At 37.0% G+C, this 18174-nt stretch overlaps 1 protein-coding gene across 5 annotated transcripts in view; it reads left to right on the plus strand.

The window, feature by feature from the left end:
- Positions 1–18174, plus strand: part of POU6F2 (POU class 6 homeobox 2) — a 312905-nt gene that overhangs the window by 121031 nt on the left and 173700 nt on the right. For 4 of the 5 annotated variants that reach the window (XM_064668022.1, XM_064668000.1, XM_064668032.1 and 1 more), the window contains exons 3-4: positions 7365–7456; positions 8380–8608. In XM_064668022.1, coding sequence (XP_064524092.1) covers positions 7365–7456; positions 8380–8608 — 321 coding nt within the window. The remainder of the gene's footprint in view (positions 1–7364; positions 7457–8379; positions 8609–18174) is intronic. The other variant, XM_064668011.1, reaches the window with a different exon arrangement.

Here is an 18174-nt window from a genome sequence, read left to right on the forward strand (position 1 = left end):
TATTTGGGGGAAGAGTACAGGAGTCAGATGGGGAGGGTGAATGTCCTGAAGTTGGGTTCATGGTGGAAAACTTGCCCTCTTCCCTATTAGGAACAAAAATCACATGCATAAATAAATACCGTAAAAAATTATAAAAAAAACTTTAGACAGCTATAAAGATGGCAAACTGAAACAGCTGTTCCAAGATAGATATTCTTTAACGTGCTCCCTCTTTGGCATTTAGTAAGCTTCAAGGAATGGAAGGAAAGGAAAGTTTAATATAGAGAAGCCTCCTGCCCTTCTTAGCTAGGGATCAGCTGCCCAACATGAAATAATAATGCATTCAACTGTCCATCTTCTGGTTAAGTAACCTTTATCATCATTGCATTCACCAGCATTAACAGCAAACAGTGAGTATGAAATATTGTATGAATTCAGGTAAAACTGATAAGGTCTTTGTGACCTTAATGTGATTATATTTGTGGTAACGTATACAGTATAAAAGAAACTAGAACTCTCAATATGAAGGGTTCAGTTCATAAAAAATGTATCTACCATTAACAAAAGATTTTTTTGCACTGTACTTAGGGGGTGAAGAAAAGTAGAATGAGTCTATTTTGAATAAAGAACATACTTTTGCAATTATATTCCTTCACGTTTTCTGCAGTAGCAACACTTCTTTTCTTACATGAAATATCTGAAGCAGAAGAATATTCATACAGGCACAAATAAGAAAAAAATTTCTCTTAGGGAAAAGAGAAAGAAGAAAAGATGAGACAATTAAAGAGGACCAAAAATAAAGATGGGAAAGAAGAAAATTTAAGGCTTTGGGAGAACTGGGGCTTTGAGTTATCTGTGATTTTTGAGCCTTGGTGTGGTAGTTTTTTGTTAGGTGGTAAATTCAAATGGTGGTTGTCCAGGAGAAGTTATCTGTAACATGAATCACTTAATTAGCCTGATTTTCATTATAAACAGTCACAGAGTTTTAGTGTTATCAGTCCTAATCCAGAAAGATGTAGGTCCATAAATACAAATCAAGCTCCGTGCATATGAGTAATGAGGACAATGATTTCAGCTACCTCATGTGCCTTGTGTGGGAAGATCCCTTAGAAGAAAGTATCCACAGGGACCAGGCAGAGATGGCATTTTGTGCTCTACTGGCAGAATGATTTTGAGCTCTCCAGATGATTTAGTAGCTTTGCAGTTCCAACTGTGTGGCAGTTTCAGATAAGTATAAAACTGTGGTGTTTTACTAAAGTCCTGAATGATACACTCAGTAAAGCAAAGCTGCTCTATTCATTCTGCTGTCTAATTCATTCCATTTTGTATGTAGAATTTTTAACATTTCTGTACAGAATATTACATTGACATATATGTCAATATGGTAAATCAATTTATACCATTTCTTTATCATGCCACAAACATTTTCAAAAGTAAACTAGAAGGTTTTTATACATTGGTAGGGGAAAATTCAGAATGAGAGTTACGTAAATTGACACAATCTGACATTGTGGAAGACTTGCACAGTATTTGTATGTTGTGCTAAAAGGATTGAACAGTAAAATAATAACATCAACCATTGCAGTTCTGTTAAGTTTCAGAATTAAGAGGTGTTGGTAGTAATCCTACTAACATGCAGATCTCTACTTGCTTGTGTTTCTTTGTGAGGGTGCCTAAAAATAAAAGGTTAGAATCTAAAGTACAGGTCAGTAGGAAAAGGTGAATTGCTTAATCATCTATGGAATAACCTCGTACTTAGACCAGTTTTATACAATTCAAATGAGTTAATTGTGTGCCACATCTTAGGCATGGACTGGAAGGAGACAACTATCTAGTTACTTAAGTTAAATGTGAAACGCGTAAGCTTAAATTCATACCTTTCAGTGGATGAATCATTATTCTAATGTAATTTATGAGATTGATTTTCTTTGCTGAAGTAACAGGAATATCTCCTCTGATAACTGTAGGATAATACCATTGTAAACTGGATTCAGCATAAAATCTCAATTTTCTCTCCTGCAAGTACTGTGTTTGTGAAATTTTGGGTAGCAATCTGATTACTAAGGTTTTACGATGAGGTGATTTGTGAAGGCTTCCTCCCTGCTAGTCCAAACTCTGAGGAAACAGGAGAATGAAAATAGTGAAATTAAGAGCCATAATATGGTGGGTTTTGGCAGAATGAAGATTGTTTGGGAGGTATGTTATTTTTTTCATTATCAGTTGCATCTTTTTCTTTCAGCTACTAAATTTTGTTCAACAAGATTTTTCTTGGTATAATTGTTGACAGTTAAGCGTTCATTTAATGAAGAGATGAGTTACTTTAATCAGAGATGATGGACTTCCACACACCATACCTGATAATAGTTTGTTTAATTTCTTTGAAAGTTACATTTTTTCTCCTGATAATATTGCTTTTGCTCTAAATGCAGCTATATTATATGCTCAGACAGTGAGTTTATTAGTTTTTTAAATGTAAGAACTATATTTCTCCCAGATAGTATTTTTAATTATTTCATTCTCAAAGCTGTATCTTTACTGGGAGTTGTCTCAGTGAGAAAAAAAATGTCTACTCTCGATTTCTTATTGTTACGGTAACTGAGAGATAAATGCAAGTAATTTAATGTCACATTTTGGAACTGTATCTAAAGATTTTAATATGAACTGTTCTTTGAAATGTTGTGTTCTTTTATTAACGTTGCTTCATTTAAAATATTTGCTTAAATCTCAGAAGGATTTATGTGTTCTTTTGATTACTGAAAATCTAGTATTATTAAATTTGATCTCGCTTATTTTTCAAAGCATTGAGTACTAAAGAGAGGTGGCCTAGCATCTCCATGGGTCTGATACAAATGTGAGACATATTGAAATCATTCTTGAAGAGCATATCCAGATAATCTGCTGAGACTAGTCCTATGCTGCAATTTGGTCATTGGCTTTGAGTGAGCTTTGGTTCAGAGTTCGAAAAGAGATACCAGTGTGCCTTTGAGCAGGCACAAGAGCACATCCGCAGAAGGGCCAGGGCAGAGCTGGATGTACAAGTTTGATGCACTCAATTGTCTATCCTGTAATGCTCTTCAGTATAGTTCCATCTGCCAGTCAGCTGCAGGTTCCCTGCAAGCATAGGACACTGGGTGAGACAAGGGCATTGCATCCAAGAGAGGATGCAGGCTCACCTTGTCAGAACTGTTGGTAGCCCTGGAGCAGCCAGGAGCCACAGGGCAGTTTTGTGTTTTGACATGTTTTCCTGAACAGTGTAACCACAGCTGAGGATATCTAGGTGCCTAAATGGTGCTTATATGAGAGTCCAGATCGGAGTCCCTCTTCCCCATTAGTTTAAAGTGGGGAATTAGAGTGTTCTCTCCTTCTTGGGGTACTGGAAGATAAAGACACTTAGAACTGAATTACTGTTTGTATTGCTGAAAATGCGTAAGAAACAAAAAGGAAACAAATTCTGGAAAGCCTGTTAATAACTAGTACATTTACAGTTGTAATTTTGTATGAGACTCAGAGGCCTTGGGCCTTGGGATGCAGAATTTCTTTTTTCTTCTGATGCTTGTCTTGTTGTTTTCTCTTTTTAAAACCATATATTGTACAACATGGTTTTTCACTTGGTTTGGGGAGGGTTTTTTTCTCTTTTTGATAAGAGGACAAAATGTTGCCTTGGTTTTACTTAGCTTTATTTTAAATAATATTTTATTTTAAGAAGGTTATTTTACAGTGTTTACAGTGCACTTCAATTTTTTATGTCATGCCCTTCCAGCCCCTTGGTGGGATGAGAGGTGAACGTATGCATTATATAATTCATAATTAATTTATGATGAATCACATATGATGAATACTGCTTATTAAATATTAAAGCCTTGCCTACAGTCATGGCGGTACTATGGCAGTAGCACAACTGTCTGTTCCAATGGTACTATTGAGCAATTGACCTAGGCTGTGATATCAGCACCCAGTTACAAGAGAAGTCTTAGCTACTTCCCTGGACAAATGGTGTTAAGAAGAATTGGCTCTCTTTCCAGAGTAAGTGCCTTTTACTGCCTTCTCCTTGCCCCTTGTGCACCACCAGTTGGAGGTATAATAAGAGTACAATCTCTGGAAGGCATAGTTGAGAACAGAGAAGGTGCTGCTGGTAGCTCCTCAACTCCATAGGGACTGTTATGAGTCCTAGTTCCTTCCTTCAGTGATAGAAAGCTGGACAGAGTTGAAGAATAGCCTAACAGAAGGTAATGGCCTGGATCTGGACAAGTGGAAATCCAGGCTAGATTTTGACAGTCCATTTTTATTAGTGAGGATTGGAATTCAGACAGGGGAATAATTTACCTGCAGAGGTCATTCCAGCATCTGTAACTAATCAGCTCCCAAATAAAGGCAGTAAACCATGTAGGGGATGGCTTGCTACCAGTTTAGGGCAGTTGGTCCTAATGAAGGTATTTTTCCAAATTCGTAGCAATAAATCTGTTAATCAGAAGTTGTAGAGAAATCAGATATAGACAGGGCTGTCCTGACTCCTCTGAAAACAAGGGAATCCACCCAGTCAACATTATAAGGCAGAAAAGGAAAAGTAGCCTTCTACTGGTGTTTTGTGCTCTGCTTTGCCTTCCTGGGAGCATTGACCTGTGTGTCTCACTGAATACAGCAAGGAAAAATGCTGCCGCTGTGTGTGATGCAACAGAGCTTAACCCTGAAATCCTCACTTCACTGTATTTATTGCCAGCCCAGCAGGCAGATTTTCCCTTGCATTTTCTTGACTCAACTGGCTGTTATAGCAGATGGACTAGAAGGTGCAGGAGAGATGTGAGAATTTCAGTCTGAGAATATGGCATGAATAATTTCATTTAGGATGCCACCTAAGACCCCATGAGTGCATGTGAAAGTGTGTGCTGTTTTCCTCAGATGCCTGCATCTTAGGAAAAGTAAATTAGAAGCAGCAGGCAGAGATTTGAGCACTGAAATAAAAAAAAAGGATCATCTGTGGTGAGTAACTGTGTGAAAGGAATGTAATCCTAAGTGATTCCAATTAGTACAATGCAAAAGGAAAGGAGTGTAATTAATTTTGGCTTGATGTATAATCAACTTGTACTACAGAAAGATTGTGAGATCAAATATTGAAAATCCTTAGAGTACAGATAGCAGAAATCAGTTGTTCTTTGGATAGCTATACCATGGAAAAAAGAATACTAAAGCACAGGTATATTTTTTGAGAACTTATTATTTATTTTCTGAGAGCTCAAGCTATAGAAATTGAAATAAAATCTAATACTAGTCAATATTTTCCTTTGGTTTTGTTTTTTTCCCAAAGCTTTCATAGGATAATTTAATGATTTGACAGATTATCAGGAGCTTGTTTTAATATTAATTAAATAACACACAAAGACAGAATTCTCAGTCCTTAAAATTACATAAATAAAATTGATTTTTAAGATTTGATCTTAATGGGGAGTGATATATTCATTGGTATTGAGCCTTTGATCTAATACCACTTTATACATACCGCTGTGATGAGAAGATTAAAAAAAAAGGATCATAACAGTATGTGGAAATTACCAAAGGAAAAATTATGTTTAGTAACATAGTGGGTTTTTTGTATAGAACGGACCTGTACTGGGGAAACCCTATCTTTGGTCTTAGGGATGACAACTAGGATTGTTATGCATTTGAAAGAAACAGTTTTCACTGAGTCTCACATATCTCTCTTTTCATTTAACTCAAATTTGTAAATTGCAGATAAAAAGTTTGGTGACTGCACCTCTTTTTGCACATTATTAGGCAATTGTTAGAATACTCACTGATTATTGTAGGTCAGCTTATTCTCATTATTAAATGACGGTGATCATTAAAATGCCAAACGTATTTTTACAGACTTGATCTTTATAAAATATCAGCAAGTTTTTATGATTTTATTAGTTCCAAATCAGATATTTCAATAGACCATTTGTAAGTATTTCCAGAAAAACATCCATTTCTGAGTTTTTGAGACCACACAAAAATATTTACAAATTAATCAGATTTTCAGATTTCTGCATAATAACTCTGCACATTTATTGTTTAATCTAATTCTAAAATTCTGTTATGATTGACGCCTTGCTGTAGAGAGAGAAGTCAATTGAATAATGTGTAGCAGTCAGTTTTATTTGTACCTTAATGTGGTGAAGGTGGATTTTTTTTTTCACATTTCCATTATTTATAAGTTGTTCCCCTTTGAGAATATATAAAAGAATTTGTTTTAAATGAGCTGATAATACCCTCTTTAAAATTTATAAGTATGACAGAATCATATCCTTTTTCCTTACCACTCAAGGATGTGCCAAGAAACTAGTTCTGAATTCTCCTGCTATTCATAGGACAAACTGGAAAACAGCATCTTGTTAAGGTTTACTTAGAAAAGAATTTCAACCACTCATCAGAAAAAAAAAAAAACCAGAACAGGAGGTATTGTACCAACCGGCAAACCTGGTGCTATTGCCAGGATTTTATTTACAAGAGACCACAGTACTCTTGCAACTACGTTTGATACTTGCTGTCATTCTTATAACTTCAAAGATCAGTGTGGGCCTGATCATGCCATCAGTGCTGACAAACTGTGCAAATCAGTGCAAGCCCTTCCCTCAGTGAAAGTGGAGGATTGGGATGTAGTTTTGAAAACATCTTGGTAATTTCTTACAACTGATAAGATGTTTTTATTTCTCTTCTTCCCTTTCAAATCAATATTGCAGACTTCAGCAAAATCCAGTAGGGTTGGACTGTGTTTTGTGTTTAGCAAGTCATTAGTGCCCAGTGTATAGTTTGATTGTTGGATATTGATCATCTCAATAAATGCTGGAAATTCCTTGGTTTCACAGAGTTTTGCTCAACCTCCACATGCAATTTAAAAAACAAGATGTTATTTGGAAGCATACTAGTTTTCAGTTATAATAGTGCCTTTTTATGCTACATAGTAGAGTCTTTGCTGCCTCAGTAACTGACAAAAGAAAATGCTTCATTAAGATAGAAAGTAGATGTGACTTCATTGTTTTTCAGATAATTTTTGCTTTCAGAAATTACAATGGCTGATGTTCACCTAAGCATAAAAAAATGCAGTTCCCACACGCGCAGAGTGCTCATGTAGACTATGTAAATTGATGTATAATGCAACCCACATTAACTGGGTTGATGATATCTTCAGTTTCACTGCTGTCAAATTTCTGTAACTCCTTGAATGAGTTGACTGGTCTGAATGAATGTTAGCATAATTTATGCAGCTGATTAGTGATTTGAGTGCTTGAGTTATTGATAAAGTACTTTAACATATAATTTTCGGCTTCATGTTATGTGACATCAGAGTAGGAGGTAACGGGGCAGTCCTCAGGCTTGATATTAAAGTCACTTTGCTCTTTGGATTTCAGAGGCCAGAGGAAACACAGTGCTGCCTGACACAAGCCCAGCAGACCAGCACCAACCCAGTCAGTCCCATCCTGCATTCCCTATTGGACCTCAGGTCAGTATCTTTTCTTTCAACTAATTGAAACGTACAATTTTATAAAAAATAAATAACCGTGATTGATCATCTTTGATCTGTGTAATGTAGAAGACGTGATTCTCTTTGGCTGCATTCAATGTTACAGAAAGGGAGCACATATGTATTGTGTATGGTTTAGAAGTCATGTTTGGCAAGATCAGTTTTTTGTATGTTTTTCTAAAATAAAACCTAAGCAGTTTTTCATATTTAAGAGATTAAATTATTTGAATTTCTTATGTAAATTACTTTGAAATAAGTGTAAAAACTTAATATAAAAAATCTTGTACAATTTTAATACAACACCTTTGGCTCTGACAATTCTGCCTGTCACACACAGCTCTTGCATTAGTAAGACATTTCATTATCTTTTCTGCCAGGTATTTATTTTCTGTTGAGCACAGTGTAGGCACTTAATGAGATTTTTAAATATTTTCCATCGCACTTCACAATTTTATTCAAGTCCAGCCATACCCTAAAAAGATACTCGATATTCTTCCACTTTCTAGGACAGTCTTGGTCCACAAAGTTTCTGATAGTTGTTACTATAGTGTTTTCTGTTGTTACCAATCAGTATACAACTGGAAAGATTTGGGAAATGTTGGTATTTAGGTACTTGTAGGTTGACTTGAGTTAGACCTTCTTTCATTCATAAATTATCTTTGGCAAATGTGTAATGAATTTTCCAGTCTAAATTCAGCTGGGATTGCTACTTTGCGACATGATCGGGGCTTACAGTTTCAGACTGTCAAAACTTTCTGTGTTGGTGAAAATGTGTGCTTTAAGATATTGGAAGCAGTGCATATCTGTAACGGAACATGAAGGATCCCAAGCCAGAAGAGTTATAAGCGTGTAATACTGAGCTATACACAGTACAATAGCTTTGTGTTTGTGGTTTCTTACAGCAGCTACTGACAGCCCAACAATTAGCCTCAGCAGTAGCGGGGGTGATGCCAGGAGGCACTCCAGCCCTTAATCAGCCAATCCTTATTCCTTTCAACATGGCTGGGCAGCTGGGGGGCCAACAAGGACTTGTCCTAACTCTACCTACAGCGAATCTCACCAACATCCAAGGACTGGTAGCAGCAGCTGCAGCAGGAGGCATCATGACTTTGCCATTGCAAAATCTACAAGGTAAGTCATGCTGGTCATTTTTCTAATAGGTTCTTTCACTTGTTTGTTTTACATCATCTCTCCTTTAAAACAAGTGATCTCTTTTCCAAATTAAATGTTGCTGTCCATGCATATTGAAAGTTAGTACCTGGCTTGTTTTTGAATGCTTGAGAGATACTTAAGGGATATTTACATTTTTAAAAAACATATTGGAGGTGGATCCATTCTATGGGTCAGTGATGTAAACCATTTGAATGAGTCATTAGGCTTTTTCTGTCTTCAGTGATCAGTGTTCTCTAATCACAGCTTACTTTAAAATTTGAAATCATAGAATCATAAAATCACAGAATGCTAAGGGGTTGGAATGAACCTTAAAGATCCTGTAGTCTCAAACACCCCTGCCATGGGCAGGGACACCTCTCACTAGACCAGGTTGCTCAAGGCATTATCCAACCTGGCCTTGAATACTGCCAGGGTTGGGGCTTCCATGGCCTCCTTGGACAACTGTTTCTGTGCCTCACCACCCTCACAGTAAAAAATTTCTTCCTAATATCCAGTCTTTCAATTTGTACCCATCACTACAGTTCCTGAAAAACAGTCCCTCTCTGTCTTTCCTGTAAGCCCTCTTCAGACACTGGAAGGTTGCTATGAGGTCTCCATGCAACCTTCTCTTCTCCAGGCTGAACAGCCCCAACCTTCTCAATCTGCCTTCATAAGGGAGGTGCTCCAGTCCACTTATCTTCATGGCTCTCCTCTGGACTTGCTCCAACAGTTTCATAACATTCTTATGTTGGGGCCACCAGAACTGTATGCAGTACTCCAGGTGGAGTCTCACAAGAGCAGAGAAGGGGGAGAATCACCTCCCTCAACCTGCTGGCCACATTCCTTTTGATGCAGTCCAGGATTCCATTAGCTTTCTGGGCTGTGAGCACACACTGCTGGCTCACGTTCAGTTTTTCATCACCCGTCACCCCAAATCGTTCTCTGCAGGGCTGCTCTCAGTCACTTCTCTGCCCAACCTGTAGGTGTGCCTGGGTTTGCCACAACCCAGGTGTAGGACCTTGCAATATGGTTTGCTGAACATCATGAGGTTTTCATTGGCCTACCTCTCAAGCCTATCGAGGTCCATTTAGATGGCATCCCTTTCTTCCAGTGTGTTGACTGCACCACACATCTTGTTTCACCACTGCTGATAGAGCAGCTATGGCGCTCTAAGGGAGGCAACTAAAAACACAGTATCACATGCAAATAACTTAAAAAACAAACAAACAAACAAAAAAGCCCCTTTTATAATAAGATCAGAGTTTTCTCAGCTGTCGTCCTTGTCCCAGATACGTTTTCATTCTTGCTGTGGGAGGTCTGCTTTATCAATAAGGTTCTGCCAAAAAGTCAATGTCTGTATGCATCCTCCCCATTATCTGAGCTGTACCATATTTGCAACTGTTCTACCCTAAAAAATCTGCTGCATTTTCTCTGTGGTCTAAAATCAGACTGAAAGCTGTTCTAGAAGATCTCTTTTCTTCTCTAGTATTCTCTCCTGTTAAATCAATGCATCTAATGCTGTTAGTAACAGTACTCAATCCAAATACATATGATATAAAATACAGATAGTATTTACTTACTATTCCTAACTATGTTGGTGCTTCTCAGAATGCAGTTGCTGCTGTACAGAACTGAACAAAACATAGCAAGTTAGCCAATATCTTACAATAGAATTGTACTTAAAGAAAGAAGATAGTAAAAGCAGTGATTGTCCAGTGCAAAAGTGATAAAGGTGTGAGCAGGAAGTGTCAAAATAAAGCTTTAGCTCTTTAGATTTATTTATTTATTGTTATTTCTTTCTGATGTAAATGGTAGGAAAAGTTTTTCTCAGATAAAATTGTAATTTTTTAAAAAGAATCCTCTGCACTGTGCCCTAAATACTTTTTAGTTATCAAACTCTGGTGGCTGCTGATTACCAGGTGTGTTGTTTGAAGCATCAGAGCCTACCGGTTGTGAAACAGAGAAAGCGAAGAGACAGCTCATGTGTTAAACAAACTCCCTTACAAAGCACATGCATACTATTCTCACCTGTTGAAGCAACTACTTGCCTTTACCTTGTGCATGTTTTAAAGTTTAATGTCAACAGACCTCTCTTATCATAGTTGTAAATGGTTTTCACTTTAATGTTTAAAATAATGTCTCTCTCATACCATTAAGCTGCACCAAAGAACCTGTCATTCATAAATCATAGATGAAAAGGGCACACTAATGCACAAATTTTGCTTGTTTAAAATTTGAGAGTACATGTAAAGTAGGGAACTGCAGATTAAAAAAATAATGCAGGAACAGGAGCGAGTAAAAGCAGATAGAACAAAGTGAAGGGGAAGTAGCTTTTTAGTGTAGGTGGATGATGAAATCTTAATGAAGAAACAGGCATTATAAAAATGTATCCTTCCACTCTGAAGTGCTCCAGGTTACAGTTGCTGGGTATGTTGTATTCTAAATAAACATAAGCTTTTGCAGTTCTTATGTCATTTATTCACCCTGTGTTGCAAAGCTGGAGAGTAGGGATTAAGCCAGGCAACCTTTGCTCTTTATTTTAGCCACGGATGTTTAATTGCTGGCTAAAAGGGGCAACTGCTGCCAAATGAATTTTACAAGCCATGACCTTATATCAGATGAAAACGTTCCCTTATAATCTTTACTGGTAGACAGGAGCATGGGATCAAATAGGGACTTGCTGAAGCAACAGGTACAGTACCCTGTCTATGAACATAATCATACCTTCCATAAAATATCTGAAAGGAACAGAACTCATGAATTTATTTAGTTGTGTTGCTGTTTGTTGTGTTCTGTACCCTTCCTTCCCTATCTTCTAAGCAAGTGCTAGTGCCTGCCCTCAGTATTTGGAACTGAAACTGATACACAAGACAGTAAAATAACTTGGTCAATAGCTCTTAACCACCCTGAATCACAGTTGTAAACTGCTGTTGCTTCCTCTACAGCCCACTACCTGATGTGTGGGTGAATGAGGGTAGGAATCAGGTGAGAGTGTTGTGTGGTATCATCAGTTCCATTGAACCTGATTGACTTCTGGTGCCTGTTTTTTGTTGTTGGTTGAAAGATAATCATAGAATATGTGTTCTCTTTTGTAGCCAGCACTTTTTTAGGAATACTCATAAAAGCCCATGCTTCAACACAGTTTTGGTAATTCCTTTGGGTGAAATCAGACCATAATTATCAGCTTCCATCTCTTAAACCTCACTGTGGCATGGTCAGCTTTGATGACTGGGGGACATGTTTTCATGATTTTTTTGAGCCCGTCTTATTACTCCTGTTGTTGTCTCATCTACTGTCCCTGAATTTTCAGTGAAGTCAAGCACAGATGTCCACAGCTCCTGTGAGCTGGGTGTTCACAGCTTCTGTGAGCTGGGCCTTCTCTTATCTTTTCTCATAAGTAAATTTCTAAGCTCTTCATCACAAACTACCCCTGTTAGGTAACTCAAAAGACACCCCAAAAATTTTTTGAATAATGTATGAATTCATAAAAGGTCCGGTCTAACACGGTACTGGAATTCACATTGAATGTTGATCATGGGAGTAACTCCATTACATTTTCTGTGATCCACATACATGTTTCACTGATTTTCTTCTCGTGAACTTTCAGGTCTGGTTCAAGGTGATAAGACCTCAGGGTTACTGGATAAAATAATAAACATCCTCACTTGTGGAGAGACGAAATAACACTCAGTGATAGGAATCATAGAGGAGATATGTTAAGTATTTAAAATGAGAAAACGAAAGTGTCTTTTAAAAGTTAAGACATTGGTAAAATGGAGCGATTAATGACATGGAAATTACTCACACAGTATAACTTAGTGAAATTGCCTATTCTTCACTTGTCAGTTACCTATAAATAAGATTTTTTTTTCCCAAAGGTATTTGTCTTAAATTGTTCAGTTGCTATATGGTCCTGAGCCACCACTAAGTTGATAGGAATTTCACTGCTGTAAGTGAAAAGAGGTTTGGACCAAACCAAACCTCTTTCAAAATTTCTTTTCTTCATACATACTTGATTATTTTCTGTGCATTACACTATGTCATTTGCCATATGCACTGCTATAATGTGTCTGGTCCCTGAGCAAATACATCAAATGTGTGTAAACAAAGAAAGGAAGGTGAATGTGTAAATTCTTGCTGTGAAACTTAGAAAAATATGTTTTCCCTGGCTTCAGGTAAGCAAATTTCATATGTACAATGAATATGCAAGGAATAAAATTTACTGCGACGAAAGAGGGTTGGTGGCAGAATAGAACTATCTGCCTTAGTGAAAACAGAAGTCCCTGCACGTAACACAGATTTACCTATGGAATTTTGGCTTTCCACCAACAGTTCTTTGAAGAAAACCATAAAATCAGCAACCATAACTTTTTATTGTAATCCACTAAAAGCACTGAAGATAAAAGTTTAAAAACCATCCATGAAAGTTGTTGTCCTGAGAAATTTACACACTTGTTTTCCCCTCACTATTTCTTAGAATTACAGCTGGAGCACACCCATGCTTACCTAAGATTTTGGAGATGTCACAATAAAAATGGTGAGGTTGTGAGAAGGGAAAAAGTGAGGCAAGTACCCCACAAGACAGTAGGTTTTCTGTCTTTTGCTCTTAGTCCATTGCTTCTTGGCCTGTCTTTATTGACTTAATGCAGAAAATAGTCTGCCGGCTTTTCTCTTAAACATCCAAACTTGAAGTCATCAATATTCATCTTACTGTCTTCAGGAAACTTTTCTATGGGCTGAACAGTTTCAGGTTCTGCATGTCTTTTGCCATGTCAGATTTCTCTGGGTTTTGGGAGGAGTGTGTTCTATTTTTTAATTTTAGTTATCCTTCTCAAGAGTCTTTTCAAGGGACAAGTAGTTGCTTCATCTCAGAGTATTCAGTAATGCCTGGGAGCTGATATTCATGAAAAGACATTCTCTCCCTAAGCCCATCTGATTTTTATGTCTCGATGTAATATTTTTGTATAGCTGAACAGAAAGATACCTTTGGGGGGGAGGGGGCTGAGTTTGTTCTGTCTTGTTTTCTTAATGTCATTTTTAACCCTGTGGATTTCCTGTTGAAATAACTGAGAAGTGGGAAGGTATTCCAGTGATAGGGAGTTGTTAACAGCTGTCCTCTCCTTTTATTCACTTTTCCATGAGAGCCAAAGCAGTTTTAGCTGAAAAAGTAATGTATTTGAGCTATTTTTTTAGTATAGTATGTATGTTTGAAATTAAAAAATGACAGTGTTGTCTGTCAGCTCACTGCTGGCCACTCACACACCATGGATAACAATTTGGGAGTCTCTCTGCAAAGGGTTGGTCCAAATATATTATAGTACATAGCAATGTCCCAACAGTGTTCTAAATGTGTGCACTGATACAGAATGACACTTGAACCCTAAAAGAAATCAACAAGTTAGAGATTGTAGCCTCATGCCACAGAAACTTTGTGTATTTTATTTCTACTACTCATTGTACTGTTCCTAAAGTGGATGTCAATAATTTATTTACAAGTCAGAGTTTTTCAGTCTTGAGTTGTGAAAGAAATGAGAACAAACTATCTCTCTAAATCATTAGTGAAAGGCTTCAGTGCTGAAAGGAAGCCTTGCATGGCTGAAAATGTGAAATCATTAAATTACATTATTTAAACAGTGGCAGGTCATATTTTAGCAGCAACACAATGGAAGGGGAAATGTATTAAGCATCTTAGAGATAGGAGACAGCCATTAAAATGCACTGATATGGGTTACGATAGATATAGAAAACGGTTAAAAAAATTAAAAAGGCTTTTTTATGTGGAGATCAGTCAAAAAGAATGTTAGGTAAAGACAATAGTAACAAAAGGAAAAAAAATCCTATTGTTTACATTTATTAGATCTTGTTTCATCTGAACAGAGATTTGTATAATTAATTGCGTAACAGATAAAGTAAATATGCTCTGTCTGCATTCCTCCATGTACACAGACCTTAAAAATCAGAAATCAGAGAGAGATGAAAAACAAAAAAGAGACAGAAAAGAAGTAAACTACAAACCTCAATTGCTTACTGATCTAGAGTCCAAATTCCAGTTTCTTAGAACATTTTTCCCTTTTAACTAAAGTGATACAGTCCCTATTCATTTGTATTCCTCTTCAAGTAACATGAAATAGCTTTCAGAGTATACAGAAAGGCAGTGTTTCAGTTATGTATTTTAATGAGCACCAATGTCAGTAATAATCAAAATGATGTTTCACTTAGAGGAATAGTTTATTCCCAGGTACTTTTGCTGTGTACTAACATAACCAGAACAAGAATGACAAGAACCAAGAAAAAGAGCTGCACTCATAGCAATTTTTGTGAAGCCCTCAAACCAAATATACCTCTTGTATCTCTGTATAAATGCTGCACAAAATGCAGTCACTGTGAAGTGCTCACTTACACAAAGAAGGGGTTAGCCAACCCCCAAGACAAACCTCCCTAGCTTAGTACGTGCAAAGAAATAGAAGAGATCTGTAAGGACACTGTGGCATTCACAGAGCATCTGTGGATTAGCAGGTTTTCTCAGGCTAACAGCTGTATTCCACCCAAACTATGTTTTAGGATAACTGAAGTAATATGCAGAAGATGGGATGGATTGTCTCTGTCTGGTCTCCGAGGAAATGTTCTTTTTGGGAGGTATAATTTGCTTTTGGAAGAAAGGGTAAAACCTGCTCTTCTGAAGGTAGTACAGAAAGAACCTTACTGGGCTGTTTGTTTATTTGTTTCATTTTTCCCCATCATACAATGCTTCTCCTGCGAGAATGTGTTGGCCCCATGTTAATTGCTCATCTTGTTCAGTTGCAAATTGCTGCCTTCAGAGAGGGAATGTGAAAGGTTCAGGTCTTTATTTAGTTACTAGTTGTTTATTGATCACTTGCAGAGTGTTTAGCTATTTGTTGTTTGGATTTTCTGCTCCATAAGTTAAAAGCCTACCATCAGAGGCATTAAAACGCAGTAGTCTTAATGTTTGTGTGTGCTGTTGTTGACTTCCACCCAAAATAGACCTCAGACATGCCTATTTTTTTTCTACTGATGGTTATGGAACAGCATCAGTAAGGAGTAATGATGTGATGTAGATCAAATTAATTCTGAAATCAAAGTGTTCACACCTGCTTAAACATTGCAGGCCAAGTTTTGACAGAGTCTCAGTTTCCAGACTTGTATGCCAAGAAGCCGATGGGAAAGACAGAAGTAAGACTACTCCAGCCTCCCCAAACTTTCCACCAAAAACCTATTGGTTAACTATCCTCTAGCAGACATGACCACTGAGCTAGGAGTTGTGGCATGACTGGTATGTGAGATCTGGTTGTTTTGGGGAACATACACCTTTATTGAGCTCTGACTCAAACTGATAGTGCTCCTGGCAGGAATATTCTGTGTGCAGGATTATAAATGAAATTTCTGTCAATGGATGCATTTTAATGACACTTTTTAAGTATATATTTGCACCTGTTTCCAGGAGCTCTTGTTGAATTTAGACTATGACAATTTAAATTAATGTAGAAAAAACTCATTCTAATAATGTGAAGCACTTAACTTACTGTAATCTTGCAAAAGCCAAGAAATTTCAAATGCAAGTGAAGAACTTAGCTAGTGTTTGCCACTCTGTTCCTCATCTCCACATTGTGGTACACATGCTACATGCAGTAGTGGATCACATGCAAATAGGTGGGTACATCTAGATCACATACAAATAGATGGGTATATCTATATGGTGTATGCACATATGATTCTCATGCTGATCCAAGACTTTCTACTGCAATAGAGTTGTAGAAGGATTACCAGGATGGATTTGCAGCCTTCACTCTTGATTTCCTTGCCTTAGTGGATTTAAGTCAGACGTTTTTAGTATTTGTGGTTTAATTTCCTTTATTTTTCCATGGTCTTTGAATTAATAAAATCCCTATGATTCATGTTTTAAAAACTCCCTGGATACAAACTTGTGTTCCGGATTCACCAGTGAGATTCTAATCAAGCACATATATATTTAGAGACTCATAAAAAGAACAAAGTCTTTATTGAACAACTAGGTTTATGGGCATTTTTAATAGTGTGAATTTTGAATGCATGGGACATATGAGTCAACCACCTAAAAGCCAATTTTTTTAATGTCTATGTGGTTCTGTGCCACAGAACCATATACCTCCTCTTTATGGAGACCTCTTTTTTTTTTTTTTTTTACTGTCACAGAAAGTTCTGAAGGCATCTTATGACTCTCTCATTAAAATCTTTAAGTTTATGCATCTTGAAACATTTTATAGCATTTTTTTTCCTTTTTTTTTTTTTCTATTTGAGAAAAAATTCCATCTGCCACTGAGATTGCTCCAGAAATGGGAACAGGACCTATCTGGTGACATCATAAATTATGAAAGTGAATCTTCCTCAAGTTTTCTTGTCCCCAGATCTCTATGCAATCTTATGTCCCCAGAGTAGTAAGCTGTACTCATGGAGATCTTCAGGCCTCCATTTCATTTTGCTGCTGATCTCCGAAGCTGCTTTCATTCCTTGAATGTTTCGTCTTTACAAGCCTATTACTCTGACAGATGTAGCAGAAAGCACAGACCTGAGACCTTTCTGCTCTGTGTTTTGACCCAGGTGTCCCATGTAATGGAAGACGATTCCAACACGTCTTTTGCAACTTTTCCCACCTGTAAACGAAGGTGTGGATAGTTAGCGGTTATGCTTTCCTATGAAGTGGCTTAAATCACAGCTCTTAGATGCCTTGAGCTCCTCAAGCACAGCTAGATCTTTGCTAAATGTTTTAAATTCTTAAGTCTTGTTTTAGTTCATAGACATAAAAGAGTCTAGGCTCTTTTTCAGTAGCTGCAATAATAAGTTGAATTTTCCTTATTTTGGACCTTGTGAGCTTTTACAGGTCATAAAAAGACTGGAGGTTTCCACCAAGGTTAATAAGATCCAACACCATACAGGCTCTTGGGCAATTGCCTGCTATAGTTTTTTTGCTTGTTTATTTTAACATGAATATTGCTTTTAAACTTAATCATCTGTAGACGTGACATACCTTACAGACTCTTCTTTCACTTAGTTGTGTTTTGCTATGATAAATTATACAATGTTAAAAATAAATCTTCAGCATAAAGACAAGGTACTCATCTAACTTTCAGTGATTAATTTTATTCAACTAAGTGCCGATGCTTTGGATTTACAATATCTTTTCCTTTCTGTTTCTCAGATCCCATTTCAGTTTCTTGTGCCTTTCCTCATCCAGAGCTGGTTATATCTAACCTTCTTATTTCATCTTTTTAAGCTATTCACAATCCAAGTATTCCTGAATGTATTTTGTACTGTGTAACTCATTTCCAATTCCATCATCAGTAATAACTGAAGAAGTTGTTACTCCAGAACAACCTCCACCTTCTGGAGGTGATAAAACTGTTGTGATTTTCCTATTATATTTGGCTTCTGTATTTTAGAAGATGCAATTGTAACAGGACAAGAATGCTGTCTAAAAAGTAATGAAATGATAGTAGAACATTTTGAAGAAATTCAGTTATTGGCAGCCTGAAAGTTTTTTCTTTTATTTT

This window comes from Pseudopipra pipra, chromosome 1 (assembly GCF_036250125.1).
Source record: "Pseudopipra pipra isolate bDixPip1 chromosome 1, bDixPip1.hap1, whole genome shotgun sequence".
Classification (NCBI taxonomy): domain Eukaryota; kingdom Metazoa; phylum Chordata; class Aves; order Passeriformes; family Pipridae; genus Pseudopipra; species Pseudopipra pipra.